The sequence below is a fragment of the Rhinoderma darwinii genome, chromosome 6 (assembly GCF_050947455.1).
Source record: "Rhinoderma darwinii isolate aRhiDar2 chromosome 6, aRhiDar2.hap1, whole genome shotgun sequence".
NCBI classification, from domain to species: domain Eukaryota; kingdom Metazoa; phylum Chordata; class Amphibia; order Anura; family Rhinodermatidae; genus Rhinoderma; species Rhinoderma darwinii.
In genome coordinates this window covers 86,682,161-86,707,738 of record NC_134692.1, presented here as the reverse complement: position 1 = coordinate 86,707,738, position 25,578 = coordinate 86,682,161, and the positions used below count along the sequence as shown (strand labels likewise).

Genomic DNA, 25,578 nt, shown 5'->3' with positions numbered 1-25,578 from the left:
CCAGATGAACGGCGTCCAAAGAAAACGCAAAAAACAACAGCAAAATTCTCTCTTTTCTCCCATTCCCCCCATAAAAAATAAAATAAAAGTTCATCTATAAGTCCTATGTACCCCAAAATAGTACTAATGAAAACTACACATTGTCCCGCAAAAATCAAGCCCACGTACGGCCACATCGACGGAAAAATAAAAAAATGACGGCTCTTGGAACGCGGCGATGCAAAAACAAGTAATTTTTTTCTAAAAGGCTTTTTATTGTGCAAACGTAGAAAAAACATATAAAACCTTTACATATTTGGTATCCCTGTAATCGTGCCGACCCATAGAATAAAGTTAACATGTTATTTACGCTGCATAGTAAACGGCGTAAATTTATAACGTGAAAATTAATGCTGGAATAGCTGCTTATTTTCAATTCTCTCCTAAAATAAAGTTAATAAAAGTTAATCAATATGTTATAAGCATCTAAAAATGGTACAATTACAAAATACAACTCGTCCCGCAAAAAACAAGCCCTTATACGGCTATGTCGACGGAATAAAAAAAGAGTTACGACTCTTGGAATGCGACCGTGGAAAAACAAAAAATAATCCTTGGTCATTAACGTGCAAAATGGCCCGGTCATTAAGGGGTTAATCATGTCCCCCCCTTAGTCGTCTTTTCTCAAGGCTAAATAGGTTTAATTCTTTTAATCTTTCCTCATAACTTAGATTCTCCATGCTCCTTTTTAGCTTCGTTGCGCTTCTTTGTATTTTTTTCTAACTCCAGGGCATCCTTTCTATGAACTGGAGCCCAGAACTGAACTGCATATTCTAGATGAGGCCTCACTAATGCTTTGTAAAGTGGTAATATTACATCCCTGTCCCGCGAGTCCATGCCTCTTTTAATACACTAAAGATGCAAAAGAAGGGATCATAAACGGCGCTGCTACTAGGAAAAGAGAAGATGCAACGGATAATTAACTATTTCGAAAAGGCTACGCATTTCAATGCCGCTCGGCATCTTCATCATGCCATAAAACATGTGCGTCCAAACAGCACTATTTAAATACATCACAGTGTAAAAAACCTCCAATGTGACCGGGGTCAAAGTGCCCTGGTGACGTCATTATGCAGGTCAAAGTTTAGTCTCGTAGCTATTTAAGCCAAAGAATATATATACACCATATATAAATAATAATATTTGACAAACAGAATGAAGCAATAGCAATCAACATCTCAAGAAACCAAGACTAGCATGACAAAGATACATTCAGGGGCTGTTAAAAGCGTAGAGTAACCAAGTAGACAAAAAGACAGTCAAAAAAGACCGTAAAAACATACCTATTAAAACTCTCAAAAAAAAAAAAAAAAATCACATGAAAAGGTATTAACAGTGAGCATTATATAAAGTAGACATTAAATGTACAATGAAAGATAATAAATGAGTAAAAACTAACCATTTTTCGTGCTGCTGATCGCACAAGTACACAAGCGCCGCTAAAGCGTCCCTGAAGTCAAGGCAACCACACATAGCTGCGAAAGCCGGTACAGGTTACAAGGAGGAACTGGAAGTATCATAAACATGCTGTTAACAAGGTAAGACAACTGGATAACTCAATACATGTATTTTAACTTTAAGAATTCCTCAAACCATTACAGTTTATACATTTAAAACTGATAATTAGTTATTGCTGTAGCAAATATTTAACAGCATAGCATAGACTTCTCAATCAAGGGAAGATTCAGATATATCATTAAGACCTTAACTTTAAAAATCCAATAGTTTTCTCTCTGTTTTAATTTTTGAAAGCGATTAGGAACATCAGATGATATTTGTTCTATGGGGATGATACTAATTCTGTCAAATTGGCAGTTATGTGATGAAGCACAGTGAATATTGTAACAATATTTCACATAGAAAGGACTTTTTTACCTCAACAGTCACCTCTGAAGTTTTTCCCATTAAGTCTTTTCTTAACTGTGGAAGTATGTATGTTATATACCTTTTGGAATGTTCATGTCGGTTACAATATGTTGGTAGGACAATTCAATGCTTACGAAGCAGAATCAATAAACATAGGTTCAATGCGCTGAAGGGATTCCTTAAACAGTGTTTCCCGTCACTGTGCTTCATCACATAACTGCCAATTTGACAGAATTAGTATCATCCCCATAGAACAAATATCATCTGATGTTCCTAATCGCTTTCAAAAATTAAAACAGAGAGAAAACTATTGGATATTTAAACTTAAAGAGGCTCTGTCACCAGATTTTGCAACCCCTATCTGCTATTGTAGCAGATAGGCGCTGCAATGTAGATTACAGTAACGTTTTTATTTTTAAAAAACGAGCATTTTTGGCCAAGTTATGACCATTTTTGTAATTATGCAAATGAGGCTTGCAAAAGTCCAAGTGGGTGTGTTTAAAAGTACAAGTCCAAGTGGGTGTGTATTATGTGCGTACATCGGGGCGTTTTTAATACTTTCACTAGCTGGGCGCTCTGATGAGAAGTAACATCCTCTTCTCTTCAGAACGCCCAGCTTGTGACAGTGCAGATCTGTGACGTCACTCACAGGTCCTGCATCGTGACGGCCACATCGGCAGCAGAGGCTACAGTTGATTCTGCAGCAGCATCAGCGTTTGCAGGTAAGATCGACTTACCTGCAAACGCTGATGCTGCTGCAGAATCAACTGTAGCCTCTGCTGCCGATGTGGCCGTCACGATGCAGGACCTGTGAGTGACGTCACAGATCTGCACTGTCACAAGCTGGGCGTTCTGAAGAGAAGAGGATGTTACTTCTCATCAGAGCGCCCAGCTAGTGAAAGTATTAAAAACGCCCCGATGTACGCACATAATACACACCCACTTGGACTTGTACTTTTAAACACACCCACTTGGACTTTTGCAAGCCTCATTTGCATAATTACAAAAATGGTCATAACTTGGCCAAAAATGCTCGTTTTTTTAAAATAAAAACGTTACTGTAATCTACATTGCAGCGCCTATCTGCTGCAATAGCAGATAGGGGTTGCAAAATCTGGTGACAGAGCCTCTTTAAGGTCTTAATGATAGATCTGAATCTTCCCTTGATTGAGAAGTCTATGCTATGCTGTTAAATATTTGCTACAGCAATAACTAATTATCAGTTTTAAATGTATAAACTCTAATGGTTTGAGGAATTCTTAAAGTTAAAATACATGTATTGAGTTATCCAGTTGTCTTACCTTGTTAACAGCATGTTTATGATACTTCCAGTTCCTCTTTGTAACCTGTACCGGCTTTCGTAGCTATGTGTGGTTGCCTTGACTTCAGGGACGCTTTAGCGGCGCCTGAATAGTTGTGCGATCAGCAGCACGAAAAATGGTTCGTTTTTACTCATTATCTTTCATTGTACATTTAATGTCTACTTTATATAATGCTCACTGTTAATACCTTTTCATGTGATTTTTATTTTTTTTTGAGAGTTTTAATAGGTATGTTTTTACGGTCTTTTTTTACTGTCTTTTTGTCTACTTGGTTACTCTACGCTTTTAACAGCCCCTGAGTGTATCTTTGTCATGCTAGTTTTGGTTTCTTGAAATGTTGATTGCTATTGCTTCATTCTGTTTGTCAAATATTATTATTTATATATGGTGTATATATATTCTTTGGATTAAATAGCTACGACTCTAAACTTTGACCTGCATAATGACGTCACCAGGGCACTTTGACCCCGGTCACAATGGCGGCTTTTTTCACTATGTGATGTATTTAAATAGTGCTGTTTGGACGCACATGTTTTATGGCCTAATGAAGATGCCGTGCGGGCATTGAAACGCGTAGCCTTTTCGAAATAAACAGTTAATTATCCGTTGCATCTTCTCTTTTCCTAGTAGCAGCGCCGTTTATGAACCCTTCTTTTGCATCTTTATTTATTACATATCCGGTGACCAACGGGTCTAACCGGCTTTGAATCTCGGCAGCAGCACTTTTTACCCTATGGTTGGCATGCTTTTTTCCATCTGACCTGTGGTGAGCATTTACTTGTTTTGAACTAGCCTTTCCGCCTTGAATTTAATTACACTATGTGGCGCCATGCTCTTTTTCTCTCTCTCTCTCTTTTAATACACGACAATATCTTGCTGACCCTTGAAGCAGCTGATTGACATTGAATGCGGTTATTTAGTCTATGATTTACAAGTACACCTAGCTCCTTCTCAACAAGTGACTCCCCCAGAGTAGCTCCCCCTAGGACATATGATGCATGCATCAGCGTCATATACTTCTCTCCATTCATTTAGTCAGTGCATAGTGACACTGCGTTATTCACTATGTGCTATCTTATACTGACACATTAACGTTACTGAAGTGTATTGACAATGAATAGACATTCCTTCCAGCCGACACTTCGGTAACGTTTCTGTGGTACTTACAGCCGAGCAAGCGTAATCTCGCGAGATCATGCTGTAAATGACAGGTTACAGCGAGATTACGCTTGCTTTGCTGTAAGTACCACAGAAACGTTACCGAAGTGTTGAGATTGTGAATAGACATCCCGTCCTGGCTGGAAGGAAGAACTATTCACTGTCTAAACACTTCAGTAATGTTAAGGTGTCAGTAGAAGACACCACATAGTGAACAACGAAGTGTCACTATGTGCTGACTAAATGAATGTAGAGAAGTGTACAACGCCCACTTGGTCTAAAGTAAAAATACGGCCAGTTGAGCATTAAGAAAGTCATTAGCATAAAGCTAAAAATCGCTCATAACGTGGTAAAAATAGATCGTTTTTCTAAATAAAAAGCAGCGCCGATCTCCTTATATAGGAGATAGGGCACTTATAATGTGGTGACAGAGCCTCTTTAACACCAAATAACGTCAATCAGTAATGCATATTTATTATAGGATCCAATGTTTTCAGTCCCTTATCGCCCCTGACGAATCCTGCACCAATGTAGAAGAAAACACTTTGGGAAGACAGGGATTTACAGGGACATCGAGGGACAAGTTCCGGATAGGGCAGCCCGTTTCAGAGCGATTGTCTTATCTGACACTATGGGATGAAACCGTGCCATTTACTCCCTAAAATTGTCCTGGACACAGAGCTGATCGTTGGAGAAACTCATACACAGAATAATGGAGTAGATTCATTTTGAGAAATTATATTAAGCTTTAGCTACCTTTCCAGTGGTAAGAGTTTATAAGTGGAAGTGCTTTGTAAACAGTTTGGTGAGCCGTTTCACTAATATTTGCATATGAAAATTACAAGCATTTGAAGAAATTCCTACAGGGTGACACCACAATTAATTAAGCCAATGTGACTAAAATGCTTAACATTACTAGTTAAACGTACCTGTTCGGCTGACTGAGGAATATCATTCAGTAAAGCAACGGGAGCGTGATAACCTGGTTTTTTCTGCGCAAACGATGCAGTGGGATCATCATCATCCTACCAATAAAACATGAAAACAGAGTTTGTGTTTGACATGTTTATGCACTAGTACTTAAAGGAACAGTGTCACCAAATATATTTTTTTTTATATCAGTTTTATGTTAGGGTTTTATTAAAAACGTTTATATTTATTTGTGTGTTTGTGTGTTACTTTTTTCTATTTTTACACTTTTTTTTCCCTATGGGGGCTGCCATTTTTTTTTCCATTTCTGTATGTGTCGATTAACGACACATACAGACATGGAATACGGCAGCTCCAGTCCCATAGGGACTGCGAACGGGGCCCGTTCCATCCACTTTGGTGTACGCCGTGTGTGTGGGAACGGCGCATGCGCCGCTCCCACACAGTCCGATTTGAAATGTGCGCCGTCCGGCGCCATTTTCCTGTGGACCGGAAGTCGCGGCCGGGCAGTAAGATTACTACTTCCGGTCGCGGCTTCCGGACTTGTGCACATGGAGCAGCGGCAGCAGACGGACCGGAGGCGACTGGAGCAGGTAAGTGATTTCTATGTATGTTCGTGTTTCAGTGTGTTTTACTAGTGTATGTAAAACTTCTACACTGTGTGTTAGCTCAAAAAATGGCGACACACAGTGTAGGAGGTTAGACCGTTCAAATCCCTCGTTTCTCCCGGCACTAGCCAGGATAAAGGAGGGGGGGATTCTGAGAGCTCACTAGAGCGAGGGATTTTTTCCCAATTTTGCAGCATAAAGCAATGTGGTTGCTTTACCACATGCAATGCTGCAATTTTGGGAATTGCTCCATCTAGTGACCAGTGCTGGGAAATATTATAAATTGAATCCAATTTATAATATTTCCTGACTCGTGAAAAAAAAAAAATAAATGAGAACAATGTTTAATCACCTACACACTAATTGTTTAACTAAAAAAAAAAAAACATGTTTTGCTGCCAACGCATTCCCTTTAATGGGGTGAACGTTAACCAAATTACTGGCAGAATACTCGGCATCGCTGACTGGAAGATCCACTGACTGACAGGGCTTTTCTCCTTAAGCGCTCACTTATCCTTTTAACAGGAAGAAAAAGTAGTAATGAAGGGCTGTGCCAACTATGCGCCCGCTGTCCTTACTGCTTATCACTGAAAAAAGTAGAATTACAGTAGCCCATCAAAAGCTGGACATACACAGACAAGTATCAGAGGTTCTCCCAATTTTGTCAATCTCCTGACAAGCCAGCGTATATTGAGGCAGACCTGACGCCTCTGATGTTTGTCATAGTGGAAACATAGATCGGGCATACTAGATTTCAATATGCTCGATCTTTTGTTGCCCCAGCAGGTTGGCGCTGCCAGATGGCAGTAGGTAAATAAATCTGCATAAGGAAATAAACATGAATAGGCAGTCAATTTGGACATATATGTTTGAGAAAATTGTGAAAAACAGCTGTTAGCTGAACAAGCATTTAGCCAACAGCTATTTTTAGATGTAAAAAAAATAGTCCACAACACAGCATGGTTATAGTCCGAGGTAAAGCTGAACCAGAATTTCCAAGAACCAGCAGTTCAGAGGGCACCTGGAATTCATACGAGACAGTGGCGTTTGAGTTACAACTATAGAGAAAAAGGAGAAGAGAGCCACTTCTGTCCCCTCCTCATGGTCTTTGGCTATTCCTGACACCTGGACACCGGAACTGCTTCTGCTTGATTCTAGGAGTGGAGACTTTATGCCGAACATACATACAATATGGTGTGTGCACGTAAGTGGTTTTAAGTGTTACTCTATTGCCAAAGGGTTGTTTTTATTACTAAGACAAACTGTGAAATAACTCACATCTTCTTGTTCATTTGCTGCTATAGATGTCACATAACCAGTAAATCTACTGTCGCTTCCCCCATAAATTTCTTGATCGAAATATCCAGTCGAATCAAGTCCAACTCCTTCAGTCTCATCTAGAGTGGCCTTCTTTCCTTGAATTTCACGTATTTGTGCTTCAATATCTGTAAATACAAAATAAACAATTACTATAGTGTAATTTTTTTGGTGTGTCTATTTACAGAAACTTCTGCGGGGCCTTATATAAAAAGGCAGATTGACATAAAGGCCGAGACGGAACAGCAGACTTAGGCCTTATCCACACGACTGGGTCTGAGTGTCGGCCGATAAATAAAAATCGGCTGTTTTGGGCCGTTTTGCATCCGTTCCGGGCCAATTTTGACCCGTTTTGCATCCGCTTTTTTCCCTGTCCGTTAAAAAAAAAAAAAAAAGGAAAAAAAAATAAAGTTCATTTTTTTTGTCACACACTTCCCTCTGTAGGCAGTGCCACACGGACCACCCTCTGTAGGCAGTGCCACACGGACCACCCTCTGTAGGCAGTGCCACACGGACCACCCTCTGTAGGCAGTGCCACACGGACCACCCTCTGTAGGCAGTGCCACACAGACCACCCTCTGTAGGCAGTGCCACACAGACCACCCTCTGTAGGCAGTGCCACACAGACCACCCTCTGTAGGCAGTGCCACACAGACCACCCTCTGTAGGCAGTGCCACACAGACCACCCTCTGTAGGCAGTGCCACACAGACCACCCTCTGTAGGCAGTGCCACACAGACCACCCTCTGTAGGCAGTGCCACACAGACCACCCTCTGTAGGCAGTGCCACACAGACCACCCTCTGTAGGCAGTGCCACACAGACCACCCTCTGTAGGCAGTGCCACACAGACCACCCTCTGTAGGCAGTGCCACACAGACCACCCTCTGTAGGCAGTGCCACACAGACCACCCTCTGTAGGCAGTGCCACACAGACCACCCTCTGTAGGCAGTGCCACACAGACCACCCTCTGTAGGCAGTGCCACACAGACCACCCTCTGTAGGCAGTGCCACACAGACCACCCTCTGTAGGCAGTGCCACACAGACCACCCTCTGTAGGCAGTGCCACACAGACCACCCTCTGTAGGCAGTGCCACACAGACCACCCTCTGTAGGCAGTGCCACACAGACCACCCTCTGTAGGCAGTGCCACACAGACCACCCTCTGTAGGCAGTGCCACACAGACCACCCTCTGTAGGCAGTGCCACACAGACCACCCTCTGTAGGCAGTGCCACACAGACCACCCTCTGTAGGCAGTGCCACACAGACCACCCTCTGTAGGCAGTGCCACACAGACCACCCTCTGTAGGCAGTGCCACACAGACCACCCTCTGTAGGCAGTGCCACACAGACCACCCTCTGTAGGCAGTGCCACACAGACCACCCTCTGTAGGCAGTGCCACACAGACCACCCTCTGTAGGCAGTGCCACACAGACCACCCTCTGTAGGCAGTGCCACACAGACCACCCTCTGTAGGCAGTGCCACACAGACCACCCTCTGTAGGCAGTGCCACACAGACCACCCTCTGTAGGCAGTGCCACACAGACCACCCTCTGTAGGCAGTGCCACACAGACCACCCTCTGTAGGCAGTGCCACACAGACCACCCTCTGTAGGCAGTGCCACACAGACCACCCTCTGTAGGCAGTGCCACACAGACCACCCTCTGTAGGCAGTGCCACACAGACCACCCTCTGTAGGCAGTGCCACACAGACCACCCTCTGTAGGCAGTGCCACACAGACCACCCTCTGTAGGCAGTGCCACACAGACCACCCTCTGTAGGCAGTGCCACACAGACCACCCTCTGTAGGCAGTGCCACACAGACCACCCTCTGTAGGCAGTGCCACACAGACCACCCTCTGTAGGCAGTGCCACACAGACCACCCTCTGTAGGCAGTGCCACACAGACCACCCTCTGTAGGCAGTGCCACACAGACCACCCTCTGTAGGCAGTGCCACACAGACCACCCTCTGTAGGCAGTGCCACACAGACCACCCTCTGTAGGCAGTGCCACACAGACCACCCTCTGTAGGCAGTGCCACACAGACCACCCTCTGTAGGCAGTGCCACACAGACCACCCTCTGTAGGCAGTGCCACACAGACCACCCTCTGTAGGCAGTGCCACACAGACCACCCTCTGTAGGCAGTGCCACACAGACCACCCTCTGTAGGCAGTGCCACACAGACCACCCTCTGTAGGCAGTGCCACACAGACCACCCTCTGTAGGCAGTGCCACACACAGACCACCCTTGTAGGCAGTGCCACACACAGACCACCCTTGTAGGCAGTGCCACACACAGACCACCCTTGTAGGCAGTGCCACACAGACCACCCTTGTAGGCAGTGCCACACAGACCACCCTTGTAGGCAGTGCCACAAAGACCACCCTTGTAGGTAGTGCCACACAGACCACCCTTGTAGGTAGTGCCACACAGACCACCCTTGTAGGTAGTGCCACACAGACCACCCTTGTAGGTAGTGCCACACAGACCACCCTTGTAGGTAGTGCCACACAGACCACCCTTGTAGGTAGTGCCACACAGACCACCCTTGTAGGTAGTGCCACACAGACCACCCTTGTAGGTAGTGCCACACAGACCACCCTTGTAGGTAGTGCCACACAGACCACCCTTGTAGGTAGTGCCACACAGACCACCCTTGTAGGTAGTGCCACACAGACCACCCTTGTAGGTAGTGCCACACAGACCACCCTTGTAGGTAGTGCCACACAGACCACCCTTGTAGGTAGTGCCACACAGACCACCCTTGTAGGTAGTGCCACACAGACCACCCTTGTAGGTAGTGCCACACAGACCACCCTTGTAGGTAGTGCCACACAGACCACCCTTGTAGGTAGTGCCACACAGACCACCCTTGTAGGTAGTGCCACACAGACCACCCTTGTAGGTAGTGCCACACAGACCACCCTTGTAGGTAGTGCCACACAGACCACCCTTGTAGGTAGTGCCACACAGACCACCCTTGTAGGTAGTGCCACACAGACCACCCTTGTAGGTAGTGCCACACAGACCACCCTTGTAGGTAGTGCCACACAGCCCCCATGTAGGTAATGCCACACTGCCGCCTTGTACATAGTCACCCTTCCATAGATGCCCCCCCCCCTACTTTCCCATAGGGGACAGCACCAGGAGAAGTCCATCACTTCACTGTCCATATATGGACACTGAAGTGAGGGACTTCTCCTGGATCGGAATCCCCAGCCACAGCGGTGGGGATTCCGCCACTGTGTCCATATATGGACAGTGAAGGCAGGGACTTCTCCTGGAGCGGAATCCCCAATCCCCGGCCACAGCGTTGCCAAAGCTATGGCCGGGTATTGGGGATTTCGCTCCTACAGGGAGCAAAAAAAATACCCCCCTCCTCCTCACACGCACTTCGCACTGTGGGGAGGAGGAGAGAGCGAGCGACGGAAGACACGGCCGTCACTTGGAGCATATTCAAGGGTTGGCCGTGCATTACCCGGCCTCATAAACTTCTATGGGAGCCGGGCGGCCGGATGAACGGCCGAATATAGGGCATGTCCCATTTTTTGACGGCCTGGCTTCCGGGCCGCCCAAAAAAAAAAACGGTCATGTGAATAGCCCCATTAGGGGTCTATTGTTCCTACTGCGGCCGTGTGACGGCCGTTTCCCAGCCGGGAAACCCTGTCGTGTGAATAAGGTCTTCGGGCATGTTCACAACAGCTTTCCGTTGAGTGTTTCCGTCTGAGGTTTCCGTTGTGAAACCCCTCAACGGAAAGGCAAACGGGAACCTTAGCTTCCGTTTGCATCACCATTGATATCAATGGTGACTGAAAGATCGCTAATGATTTCCGTTTGTCACCATTCCCACACGTTTCAGTTTGGGGTTTTTTGGCAGTCGACGGAGCTATTGATTCCGTAGAAAAAAAGTAAACCTGCCGGAACGGTGACAAACCATTAGCAATGTTTCCGTCACCATTGAGATCAATGGTGATGCAAACGGAAGCTAAGATTTCCATTTGACTTTCCGTTGAGGGGTTCACCCGACGGAAACCACATACGGAACCCCTCAACGGAAAGCCAACGCTGATATGAACAGGCCCTTAGTAGTGTTGTGCCAAAATTGGCTGCAATTCATTTCAAATCAAAATAATTTTACAAGTTAGATCCATAATTGCACTAAAATTTTAAGACAACTCCTTTGCAATGCAAAGAGGAATGGGTAAAACAGCCGGGTCCAGAAGTATTTATACAGTGACAATTTTCAGAATTTAGCCTCTGTACACCACCACATCTGATTTGAAACAAAGCAATGAAGATGTGATTATAGTGCAGACTTTTGAGATTGATCTGTCCCTAGGTCAGATAAGTTAAACTGGCTTAAAAGGGGTTTTCCCACGGGGGACCTTTATGACATATCCTCAGTATAGGTCATAAATGTCAGATCGATGTGGGTCCCACCTCTGGGAGCCGCACCTCAATCTAGAACGGGCCCCCTACACCCCGTTCTACCACTGTGTGTGTGTCGGCTGATTTCCGACCATGAAGGTGGGACCCGCATCTATCTGACATATCCTGTGGATATGTCATAAAGGTCCCTCGTGGGAAAACCCCTTTAATGACCTGAATAGCACTGTCTCGCTGATTCCAGCGCCACTTTTTTTTTTACTTCCTGGGCCATCCCGTTCCAGAGATATGGCCCACAGTTGTGTTTGCTCCTTGTGTGCTATTTTGCCATAGTTCTTCAACAGGGAGTGAACTCAAGCTGCTACGTGCGGATTGGTCAACATCAGAGGTAGGGAAGCTAGCTCCACCGTATTGGCTAAATACAGCAAATTAGCATATAGGGAGCCAATAAAACAATGGAACTGGAGTCAAGGAGAAAAAGAATGGCTGGAATCCATGCTATTCAGGTCAGTTAACCAGTTCAACTTATATGACCTAGTAACAGGTCCTCTAAGTTAAAGGCTATGCAAACCTTTAAACGCCTATTTTTTTTAATAAACAATGTATCATATTTTAACCCCTTAACGACCAAGGACGAAAATGAACGTCATGGTCGGCTGCTAGTTCCCGCACCATGACGTTCGCATTTCAAACTGTCACTCTGTGTAAACACAGAGTGACAGACCCGCGCTGACAGCTGTCCTCGACAGCTGAGACATCAGTCTTGCCGGACAGCGGACCATCGCCGCTGATTTCGGCAGTTAACCCCTTAAGTGCGGTGACGGATTGCCGTCGCCGCATTTAAGTGGTTTGAAGCACATCAGCAGCCCCCACGAAGTGATCGTGGGGGCTACCGATGCTTGTCACGGCAATCGGAGGTCAGATAATGACCTCCGGGTTGCCATGCACGGAAGCCTCGGAGGAACAGCCTCCGGCCGTTCCTCCTATGCTTCCTGTCAGTGTGACAGTCACGTCACAATAACAGTTAGAGTACCGTATATATCGGCGTACAAGACGACTTTTTACACCCTTAAAAAATTTCAAAAGTGTGGGGTCGTCTTATATGCCGGATATTGTCTACATTAGGGATGCACATTGCAGCCGCACAGCTCAGTATAATACACATGAATGTATGTGAGCGCGGCTGCGGCTGTGTAATTCAGCCACAGCCCCGCTCCTGAGTCATAAGTTCGCGGGGTCAGGATGATGCAATGCGGCCAGCGCTGCACTAATGAGCGGCGGCACTGGAGACAGAACATGGCGGGCGCGCTACAAAACACCCCCATGTTCTGTCTTCAGTGCCTGAACTGCCGCTCATTAGTGCAGCGCCGGCCGCATCACCTCATGCTGACCGCGCGCGCACTTCCTGGCAGGAGCGGGGCAATGGCTGTATTACACAGCCGCAGCCCCGCTCTATAACGGCGGAGATCAGAGAAACCGCTCATCTCCGCCGTTCTTCCCCTGAATGCTGCGATCACAGCTGACTGCAGCATTCAGGGGAAAGTGAGAAGGGGGGATGCCCCTGGATCGCGTCACAGGGAATTCCTGTGACGCGACCGAGGGCCATACCATATATGGGCAGACAGCCCAGGGTCTATTGACGGACCCCAGGGCTGTCTTACCATATTTCTTGTTGTTAGGACATACCCAAGTATGTCCTAACAACTGCCTGTGTATTATCCGTCCACAGGTTAATGTACTGGCATATATCTGATATATGTCAGTACATTAAAGTTTAAAAATAAAGTAAAAACAAAGTATTGTTAAATTGTAAAAAAAAATACACCTTCACCTTTTTTACAATAAACATTAAAATAAGTCTCAATACATAAAATACACACATTCAGTAATGGCGCGGACAACAATGTTTTTGCATCATTTATGATGTGTACGCTGTAAAAAGGGCCCGCCCTTTCCTCTCATTCCCTGCCTCTCAGATCTCGCGCGATGAAGCAGCCTATCTGCGCATGCGCGAGTTCAAAGAGACAGAGAGTCCTGGGTCCTGCCGCCGATGGCCATAGTGAAGCGCTCCTGCACGAAATGGTGAGTATATCTTAAATTCTATATTTTAAGGGTAAAAGTTGGGGGTCGTCTTATACGCCCAGTCGTCTTATACGCCGACATATACGGTACATTACACTACGTGTGTAGTGTAATGTACTCTAGCAGCGATCAAAGCTGCAAGACTAAGTGTCCCCTAGTGGGACAAGTTAAAAAAGTAAAAAAAAGTAATAAAAATGTTTTAAAAAAAGTGTAAAAATAAAAGTTAGAAGTTCTATAAACACTAAATGCTTTTTTTCCTATAAGACTTTTATTATAGAAAAAAAATGAACACGTTAAAAAAGTACACATATGTGGTATCACCGCGTTCGTAACGAACCCAACTATAAAACTATAATGTTATTTTTCCCGCACGATGAACACCCCAAAAAAAAATCAATAAAAAACTACGACAGAATCGCAATTTTTTTGGTCAACACCGCTCCCTAAATAAAGAATAAAAAGTGATCAAAAAGTCGCATGTACCCGAAAATAGTACCAATAAAAACTTCTATCCGTCCCGCAAAAAACAAGCCCTTACACAGCTTTTTTGACAAAAAAATTAAAAAATTATGTGTCTCAGAATATGGCGACACAGAATTTTTTTTTTTAATAAATAAGTCATTTTATTGCGCAAACGCTAAAAAAAAGGACCAAACCTATATACATATGGTATCGCCGTAATCGTACCAACCCGTAGAATAAAGTAAAAATGTCACCTATAGCGTACGGTGAGCGCCGCAAAAAGAAAACCTAAAAAACGGTGTCAGAATTCCTGTTTTTTGCTCAGGATTGCAAAAAAATTGAATAAAAAGTAATCAAAAAAAATCGCATGTACCCCAAAATGGTACCAATGAAAACTACAGATTGTCCCGCAACAAATAAGCCCTCACAGGGCTCCGGTGGTGAAAAAATAAAAAAGTTCTGGCTCTCAGAATATGGCGATGCAAAATGTGCAGTGTCCAAAAGCGGATAAGATCGGGCGCCATTTATCAGTGCATCACCGGCCACATATCTACAGATTATTATATATTTACTGCATTATTATACCCTCTTATTATGCCCTGATGTTCTCCGCACAGATTACACATGTCCCCCACATTATAAACTGAAATACCAGCAAAACCCAAAACAGAAAAACTACCAAGCAAAATCTGCACTCCAAAAGCAAAATGGCGTCCCTTCTGATCCCTACAGTGTGCCCAAGCAGCAGTTTGCGCCCACACATATGGCGTCGCCATACCCGAGAGAACCCGCTTAACGTTTTATGAGGTATTTGTCTTCTGTGGCACAAACTGGGCACAACATATTATGCACTAAAATGGCGTATCAGTGGAAAATTGCAATTTTCACTTTGAACCATCCGCTGCGCATTAACCCCTTTGCGCACTATGACTTAATTGCCCGTCATGATGCGGCGGTTGATGTATGGAGCCGGCTCATGTACTGAGCCCGCTCCATACGCTGCGGGTGTCGGCTGTGTATTACAGCAGGCCCCCTCGGTACTAACGGACAGGTACAGCGATCGCTCTGTTACAGAAGCCTGTAATAATAACAATATACTGCAATACATTAGTATTGCAGTGTATTGTACCAGTGATCCAATAATCGCTGGATCAAGTCCCTTAAGGGGATTGATTAATAAAATGTGTAGAAGAATTATAGTTATTAGTAGTGAGAATTTTTTTTTTAAAGTTAAAAAAACAAAACACCTTTTCGCATTTTTCTTCTGAAGTAATGTAAAAAAATGAACAAAATTGGTATCGCTACGTCCGTAAAAGTCCGAACTATTACAATATACCAATATTTAATTTGTACAGTGAACACCATAAAAAAATGTAATAATTGAAACCGCCAAAATGGCTATTTTTATTTTTTTTTTGTCACCTTCGCTCCAAAAAAAAAATGTAATACAACTTTTGAATCACTTTTTATGTACCAAAAAATGGTACCAATAAAAACTGCAGCTCCTCCCGCAAGAAATAAGCCCTCACACCGCTCTATTGATGGAAAAATAAAAAAGTTATGGCTCTTGGAAAGCGGGGAGTGAAAATCTAAAAGCAAAAAAATGGATCAGTCCTGAAAGGGTTAATTCATTTCTAATGAAAAACCGTATGACCACATGTGGGGTATTTCCGTACTCAGGAGAAATTGCTTTATAAAAATGGTTGTTTTTTTCCTCCTTTATCCCTTGTGAAAATGAGAAAATGCAACATTTTAGTGGAAAAAATGTTGATATTAATTTTCGCGCCCTAATTCCAATAAACTCTGCAAAAGACCCGTGGGGTCTAAATGCTCACTATACCCCTAGAAAAATTCCTTGAAGGTTTTTCCAAAATGGGGTCACTTTTGGGGGGTTTCCACTGTTTTGGTCCCTCCAGTGCATTGCAAATGTGACATGGCACCGAAAACCATTCCAGCAAAATCATAAATCCAAATGGCGCTCCTTCCCTTCTGAGCCCTGCTGTGGGTCCAAACAGCAGTTTATTACCACATATGGGGTATTGTCGTAATCGGGAGACATTGCTTTACAAATGTTGGGGTGCATTTTCTTCGTTATTCCTTGTAAATAATAAAAATTTCTATGTTTCAGAAAAAAAGTACATTTTAATTTTTACAGACTAATTTCAATATATTTAGCGAAAAACCTGTGTGGTCAAAATGCTAACTATACCCCTAGATAAATACCTTAAGGGGTCTAGTTTTCGAAATGGGGTCGTTTATGGGGAGTTTCTATCATTCTGGCAGCTCAAAGCTTCTCCAAATGTACAGTGGGGCCTAAAACATTTTCAAGCAAAATATGAGTCCTGAAAGCCTCCGGGTGTTCCCTTCCTTTGGGGCCCTGCCGTGTGTCCAAACAACGCATTAGGGCCACAATGTGGGTATTTTTGAAAACAGGAGAAAGAGGGTGATAGATTTTGGGGTGTGTTTCTTCATTTTCATGGTCACTTTACAAAGAAATCGGTCTTCAAACAAATACTTTTATGTAAAAAGTGAAATTATTTTTTTTTTCACCTGATATGCATTAAATTTAGCAAAGAACTGTGGGGTCAAAACACTTACTATACACCTAAATAATTAAGTTATGGGGTCTAGTTTTCTAAATGGGGTCGTTTATGGGGAGTTTCTATCGCTCTGGCAGCTCAAAGCCTCTCCAAATGTACAGTGGGGCCTAAAACATTTTCAAGCAAAATATGAGTCCTGAAAGCCTCCGGGTGCTCCCTTCCTTTTGGGTCCTGCCGTGTGTCCAGGCAGCGCATTAGGGCCACAATGTTGGTATTTTTGAAAACAGGAGAAACAGGGTGATAGATTTTGTGGTGTGTTTCTTCATTCTCATGGTCGCTTTACAAAGAAATTGGTCTTCAAACTGATACTTTTATGAAAAAAAGTGAAATTTTTTTTTTTTCACCTGCTATGTATTAAATTTAGCAAAAAACTGTAGGGTCAAAATACTTACTATACCCTTAGGTAAATACCTTAAGGGGTCTAGTTTTCTAAATGGGGTCATTTGTGGGGGTTTCCATCACTCAGACCTATGAGCCTCTGAAAACCTGGCTTGGTGCAGGAAAACAAAATGTACTTCAAAATTTATAAAATTATTATTCAATTGCTGAAAATTTATTTTATTTTTTCAAAAGTGCTGCCAAAATGGAGTAAAGATAGAAATATATATTTAATTAAAAAAAATTGTACAGTATGTGTGTACATGTGACATATTGCAGTTAAAAATAGGGGAAAATTATAATTTTTACAAAATTTCTTCCATTTTTCTATTTTTTAATTAATTTCCGCAAATCGTATCAGTCTACTTTTACCACTAAAATAAAGTACAACATGTGACGAAAAAACAATGTCAGAATTACTTGGATATTCAAAACTTTCACAGAGTTATTCTCTGATAAAGTCAGACATACCAGATTTGACAAATCTGGCTTGGTCATTAAGGTACAAACATGCCCGGTCATTAACCCCTTAATGACCGCCGATACGTCTTTTTACGGCGGTCATTAGTGGGCTTTATTCTAGAGCGCCGCTATTCTACGTCGCTGCTGTAGAATAAAGTAAACAGAGCAGGGAGCCGTGAAATCTCCCTGCTCTCAGCTGCCAGAGGCAGCTGAGGACTGGGGGCGTCCCTGCTCTGCCGGGTGAGATCGATCTCAGTATCGATCTCACCCGTTTAACCCTTCAGATGCGGTGCACAATAGCGAGCACCGCATCTGAGTGGTTTTGGAGAGAGGGAGGGAGCTCCCTCTCATCTCACTGACACCCGGCGATAAAATCGCAGAGTGTCTGTGTCTTCTATGGCAGCCGGGGGTCTAATAAAGACCCCCAGGTCTGCCTGGAGCGAATGCCTGCTAGATCATGCCGCAGGCATGACCTAGCAGATGCCTGTCCGTTTTAAACGGACAGGCAGTAATACACTGCAATACAAAAGTATTGCAGTGTATTATAATAGCGATCGGAGGATAGTGAAGTCCCCTAGTGGGACTAGTAAAAAAGTTTAAGTTAATAAAAAAAAAAAAGTGAAACCAAAAAAATGAAAAACCCACTTTTTCCCCTTACAAAATGCTTTACTATTAAAAAAAACTACAATAAAGCAAAAAAGTTACACATATTTGGTATCGCCGCGTCCGTAACGACCCCGACTATAAAGCGGTTACATTATTTAACCCGCACTGTGAACGCCGTAAAAAAATAAAATAAAAAAACAATGGAAAAATTGCTGTTTTCTGTTAATCCTGACTTAAAAAAAATGTGATAAAAAGTGATCAAAAAGTCGCATCTACTCTCAAATGGTACCAATAAAAACTGCAAGTCGTCCCGCAAAAAACAAGACCTTATACAGCTATGCCGACGCAAAAATAAAAAAGTTACAGCTCTTTGAATGTGACAATGTAAAAATGTAAAAAATGGCTTGGACATTAGGGCCCAGAATGCAAGCAGGGGGAAGGGGTTAAGGGGATAAGCAACTTTGTATTTGTTTTTTATTCCAAAAATTTTTTTGCTTTGAGGTAGAGAGGAGAGCTTCTAGGACTTAGGCACCCAGCGCACGTCTGTGTGTTGTTCAACCTTATAAATAGTTTTGTTTTTTTTTTTTTTATTATTTTTACTTTTTGAAGATACAGCTGCTATGTATTCTCTATACAGAGCAGCTGTATCTAGCGTTATTCACTGAACCCATCAGTCCTGCGGACCGGACGGGAAAAGGATTAAGCGCTAGATGTAACTGCTCTATAGAAAATACAGAGCAGCTATATATCAAAGTAAAACAAATTTTTAATAAAAACTAATGAAGTTGCACCAATCACACTGACCTGTTTATTAACCCTTTAACGACGCAGCTTAGTTTGGGCCTTAAGGCTCTGAGCCCATTTTTCGAATCGGCCGTGTCAATTTCTGCGGTAAAAACTCTGGAATGCTTGTACCTATCCAAGCGTTTCGGAGATTGTTTTCTCGTGACATATTGTACTTTATGCTAGTGGTAAAATTTGGTCGCTATATTAGTGATTATTTGTGAGAAATAGCAAAATTTAGAAAATTTGGAAAAATTTGTATTTTTCTGAATTTAAATGTATCTGCTTGTAAGACAGATGGTAATACCACACAAAATAGTTACTAGTTCACATTGCCCATATGTCTAATATATGTTGGCATGAGTTTTTGAACATTCTTTTCTTTTTCTAGGACTTTACAAGGCTTAGAACATAAGCAGCAATTTCTCATATTTTGAAGAAAATGTAAAAAGCCTGTTTTTTAGGTACCAGTTCAGTTCTGAAGTGGCTTTGAGCGCCTTCTATATTAGAAACCCCTATAAGGGGACTTTCGGAGGCGGGGCATCCTGTGTGGCCGCATCTTACCTCGGCTCCGTGCCCCGAGCAGTAGATCCAGCCGCCATCACCGCCATCGGAGGCTCGCTGTCGTCCTTCTTGGGCTGGAAGCACGGGACGTCTTCTCCTGTCCTGTCGGAGCCGCTCTTCTGCTCCGGGCGTCCTTAGTGTTTCCATCTTGGGGCCTGCTGCATTGCCGCGAGTGCGGTCGACCGCGCCGGCGCTGCTGCTACATCCCCTCTTCTCAAGGGGGATCTCGGAGCCCCTGTACCGCTCCCCGGGGACGCACTCTTGCCGATACACACTGCGGGCATCGCGCTTTGGGCGTCACCTTTGCCCGCCACGTGGAGTCGTCGGCCATCTTGGGGCCTATCATCCAGGGCTGGCTGGGCACTGCTGCTGGTCCTGAGACGGTTGGAGGGTCTCTCCGCTACATTTACAATCTCCAGTTGCCTCACGGAGGGGGACTGCGAGGAGCACATCATTCCCACTCATAGGGGTCGCAGGAGGGAGCTGGAGAACCTTTACCCGGGGCTACAACGATGTGGATCTGTGTGGCCTGGCCACTTCCCCATCAGGAGGTTGGCAGCCATTTTGAGTGTCTTCATCTTTTACAGTAAAGCACCCGGACCGGAGGTATCGCCTGGTACTGAGTGAGTACTGTGTCTCCCCTCTCATAGACTCAGTATCGTTTTCTGCTGAATAGGAGGGCCACATAGAGACCTGTTGCGTGCCCATTTTGAACTCTGCTTGTTTCCACCCTGGGCTGTCCGCTTGTAATTTGGCATAAATATCATCTGGATAACTACATTGCCTGTTGTACTGGCCTGACTGCTTACACTTCACTATCACCTGGCTTCAGTAATAGCTGAATGTGTGTGACGTTGCTGCCATCTAGTGGTCGTCCCAGTCCTATCTGTTGCACAACTTTTTTGTTCTATATCTTACAAATTCTGATACCATGCTGATGCCGTAACCCTGAAATGTAGGAGACGACCCACCCGACCTAATCCAGCCCTTCCATCTCTCTCCCTGTCTTGATAATGGACAAATTTCTTCATAGACACGCTCAGCCCCCACGTCTTACTAGGTAATCTCAAGGGACCAACCCTAAAACGGAAACAATGCCGAAGGCAAAAACCGGTAAAGATAAACAGGGGCCTAGACCTCCTCAGACTCCGTCTGCATCGCTGTCTTGTCCTCATTCACCTGAACTTCTACACCCCTGAGACATTACTCCACCGAACCTATCGCCGGCTGACAGTCCTATGTCCTCTCCGCTTCTGGATCATCATCATCATGCCACCGCAGTGGCAGAAGAGGTGAATCGCTTAATGATGCCTTTATTTGACAAGAGACTGGATCTGATCCATACCTCCATTAACTCGGCACTGGCGCAGATTACCGCAAACGCACAAAAAACAGCGGACCTGGAAAACCGCGTGCTGGCATGCGAAACTACAGTGTCTGATCTGGAGAACTCGGTGGCTCAACACCAAAATGCAGAAATCATCCTGAGAGATATGCTAGAGGACCTGGAAAATCGGGACAGGCGGAACAATCTCCGCTTTGTAGGAATTCCTGAAAGCGTGGTGGGCGATGAGCTCATGCAGCTTCTTACAGCAGACCTCCCATCCGCCCTCCAACTGGATCTTCCACCGGACCCGTTCAGCATTGAGCGTGCTCACAGAATTGGCCCTCCGCGGGGAGAGAGAGAGAGCAGACCTCGCCCAGTTATCGCGAAATACGTTAACTGGGAAATCAAGGAACGTATCTTAAGGGCTTACAGACAGGCTAGGAACTTGCAGGTCAGGGGATCTAAACTCCTCATTTTCCAGGACTTCTCCTCAGCAGTCTGCTTGAAACTAAAGGCGTTCACGCCAATATGCCGTCATCTACACGAGAAGGGAATACGTTTCCAATTTCTGTACCCAGCTAAGCTCAAGGTGACGGAAAATGGCCGAACCAACATCTACGAAAATCCTGGAGCAGCTCGACGTCACTTCCTCAGAGATGTCCCTGACTGACCGGTCATCATTCCGTGAAAATTTGGGGACTCTTCTACGTCATGTTTTTCAGTGCCTTTCCGCATGTTGCGTATTTGCACTGTAATGCTGCTATTGTTTTCTTTTTATATGCCTTGCATTGCTGATTTTTGTTCTTATATGGTGCACATATTGTTCACCTTATTTACCTATGTTTATTTCTTAACTCAGGTTTTTTCCTACACCCTTCTTCCCCGGACACGTGTTATCCTCCTAGGTCGCTACACCGTGGGATCTACTGCTTGCTGGGACAGTGGACCCCGATTTTGTAACACTTCGCATCTCCACTCTAAGATCGCCCCTACTGGGATAGGATGAGTACTCTTTATAGCACTCTAGACACGCCTGTCGTCACGCCTCCTACACTACGAATGGTCAGCTGGAAGGTTGCCGGCTTAAATACTGTGGTCAAGCGTAAAAAGGTTGTAACTCACTTAAAGAGGCTCTGTCACCAGATTTTGCAACCCCTATCTGCTATTGCAGCAGATAGGCGCTGCAATGTAGATTACAGTAACGTTTTTATTTTTAAAAAACGAGCATTTTTGGCCAAGTTATGAGCATTTTTCTATTTATGCAAATGAGGCTTGCAAAAGTCCAAGTGGGCGTATTTAAAGTAAAAGTCCAACTGGGCGTGTATTATGTGCGTACATCGGGGCGTTTTTACTACTTTTACTAGCTGGGCGTTCTGACGAGAAGTATCATCCACTTCTCTTCAGAACGCCCAGCTTCTGGCAGTGCAGACACACAGCGTGTTCGAGAGATCACGCTGTGACGTCACTCACTTCCTGGGGTTGCAAAATCTGGTGACAGAGCCTCTTTAAAGCGACTGAGACCTCATGTAATTTTTTTTTTTACAGGAGACACACTGGCGAGAGGGGTTCACTAAAGGCCCCATGGTGGGGTGACTGTTACAGGGCCTCTTACGCTTCCAAATCTAGGGGGGTGGCGACTCTCTTTCATAAATCTTTGGACCTGACTGTTCATGATACTTACTCGGAACCGTGGGGACATTTTCGCCACATTGACGCTACTATCAACACGCACAGATATAGCCTGGTTAACATCTACGCACCTGTGTACCCTAACGCAGACTTTTATTCCTCTCTTTTCACTTTCCTACTACAGAGACAAACACACACTTTGATTTTGGGAGGCGACTTTAATCTCACCTTGAATTCAGACATTGACCAGTCCAAACCGACCACAAAGGACTGCGCGGGGGCCTCGGTACTCCTTACACTCATGGAACACCTATCCTTGTGTAATCCCTGGCGTGTAACCCACACCTCCTCACAAGAATATACGTATTTTTCGCATGTTCACAACACTCACTCTTGCATTATTTTCTTGTGCCGGATTCCCTTTTTACACCACTCACTTCAGTGGACCTGCCGCCCATATGTATATCAGACCACGCTCCAGTATGCATGGAATTTACCACGGGTGCTATAAACGTCCTTTAGTCGTAACTGGCAGTTCCCTTCTTATCTGTTGACCTCTGAGGATTTCCGCAAATACCTGACGGTCCACTGGTCATTATGTAGATGACAATATTGCCCACCTAGATGATACGGCTCTTTTTTGGTTCGCATCTAAGGCGGTTATGAGAGGACACATTATTTCTTATGTTAATTTTAAACGACGGGAATATCGTAAGAAATTTCACTCCTTGAATACAGACCTTATCAATGCTCATAAATTACTGGTGGATTCCTGTACTCCTGAGGCTAAAACAGCAGATCTAGCAACTAAGTCTCTATTGGAGACTTACCTACAGGGTCAGGCTAGATGGGGCATGGATATGACCAGTAATAGATATTTTAGATGGGGTAACCGTATCGGCTCTCTGTTGGCAAAGATTCACAGACCTAAGCGCTCAAATCACAACATTGTGAAACTAGTGGATCCGGTGTCTCGCTATGAGATTCTGGACTCTGATCTTATCCGACTGGAGTTCGTGAATTATTTTACGGATTTCTATCGAACGACGACATATGATCAGGAGGACACTAAATCATTTTTATCCAAGCTTCATCTGCCCAAACTAACTGAAGTCAATAGAACAGTTTTAAATAATGATATCACGGAGACGGCTTTAGCAATTTCTAACTTACCCAATAATAAAGCGCCGGGTCCGGACGTTCTATCGGCGGAATATTACAAACTTTTGCCTGATATTGTACTGACATTGACGAGGACTCTGCAAGCCATATTTAATGGGGAGATCAACATGCCTGACTTCCATGAGTCCTGACCATATTGCTTCCCAAACTTGATAGGGATCTAACTCTTTCTTCTTATCGCCCGATCTCCCTTTTAAACCAAGACTATAAGCTCCTAACAAAGATCTTGGCTGACCGCCTCCAAACCATGCTAGGCCCGATCATTGCCGCGACCCAGTTAGGTTTCTTGAGGAATAGATATTCCACTAAAGGTATTCGCCAGGCTGTAGCAGCCACGATGTCTGCCCTAGACCCCTCCTCCCCAGTGACCATATTGCTGGGACTTGACGCGGAAAAGGCGTTTCACTCAGTTTCATGGCCATTTCTCACAGCGGTGTTGCAGTCCCGGGACTTCGGGGATCGTTTTCTAACCTTCCTCTCACGCTCAGAGGCCTGCTCTGTCACGTCTCTTACCATTAATGGGCTTAACTCGTCTCCCATCCCCATTTTCAGGGGACGCGTCAGGGCTGTCCTCTCTCGCCGTTACTTTTTAACTTGTCCCTAGATCCCCTCTCCGTCCCCTTCAATCCCTAGCATGTTTTCAGGGTATACAAATTGGAGGCTCTCAAATTCTCTGCCCTGTCCAGTAGCTGCACTGCTACAATATATATATATGGAAATGAGCTTTGAAATGGACAACTGGGCGTGTTTCTTTTCGTATGTCCAACTGGGTGTGTATTGTGTTTTTAACTGGGCGTGTCTACGTGTATGACGCTAATTAATCAGTGACTAGTCAGCGTCATACACTCCTCTCCATTCATTTACACAGCACATAGTGTTCTTACTAGAACGATGTGCAGCCACATACACAAGTGTCCTGATAATGTATACACATGACCTCCAGCCTGGACGTCATGTGTATTCAGAATCGTGACACTTCTGAATCTTTTCTGTGAGATTCCAGCAAGCCACGCGTAATCTCGCGAGATTACGAGGTAAACGAGATTTGGTTTCCCTTGCTGGAAATCTCACAGAAAAGATTCAGAAGTGTCAGGATTCTCCAGGGCATAATAAGAGGGTATAATAATGGGGTACATAAATAATAATTTGCAGATATATGGGCGGTGTCGCACTGATAAATGGCGCCCGATCTTATCCGCTTTGGAACGCTCTGCACATTTTGCATCGCCATATTTTGAGAGCCAGAACTTTTTTTATTTTTTTCTCCAACGGAGCCGTGTGAGGGCTTATTTGTTGCGGGACAATCTGTACTTTTCATTAGTACCATTTTAGGGTACATGTGATTTTTTTTTTATCACTTTTTATTAGATTTTTTTGGAAGCAAAGTGACAAAGAAACATAAATTTTGACAATGTTTTTTGTATTTTTTTTACAGTGTTCACCGTGCGGTATAAATGACATTTTACTTTATTCTGCGGGTCGGTACGTACGGCGATACCACATGTATATAGGTTTTTTATGTTTTGTGGCGATTGCGCAATAAAATCACTTTTCGATAAAATTATTTATTTTTTGTGTCACCATATTCGAGAGCCGTAACTTTTTATTTTTCCGTCCAAAAAGTGGGGTAAGGGCTTGTTTTTTGCGTGACGGATTGTAGTTTTTATTGGTACTATTTTGGGGTACATGCGACTTTTTGATCACTTTTTATTCTATATTTTGGGAGGGTTGAGGACCAAAAAATAGTAATTCTGACATTGTTTTTTAATAAAAAATGTTTGCGGTGTTCACCGTGCGGGAAAAATAATATTACAGTTTTATCGTTTGGGTCGTTATGAACGCGGTGATACCAAATATGTGTACTT

The 25,578-nt window shown here is 44.1% G+C and overlaps 1 protein-coding gene across 1 annotated transcript in view; it reads right to left on the bottom strand.

Annotated features, from left to right (window-relative positions):
• The window catches only part of SF3B1 (splicing factor 3b subunit 1), a 250,717-nt gene that overhangs the window by 187,562 nt on the left and 37,577 nt on the right, over positions 1–25,578 (bottom strand). Inside the window, exons 2-3 of the mRNA XM_075830013.1 lie at positions 7,202–7,368; positions 5,315–5,410 (exon numbers count right to left, since the gene is read on the bottom strand). Of these exons, the coding sequence (XP_075686128.1) occupies positions 5,315–5,410; positions 7,202–7,368 (263 nt within the window). The remainder of the gene's footprint in view (positions 1–5,314; positions 5,411–7,201; positions 7,369–25,578) is intronic.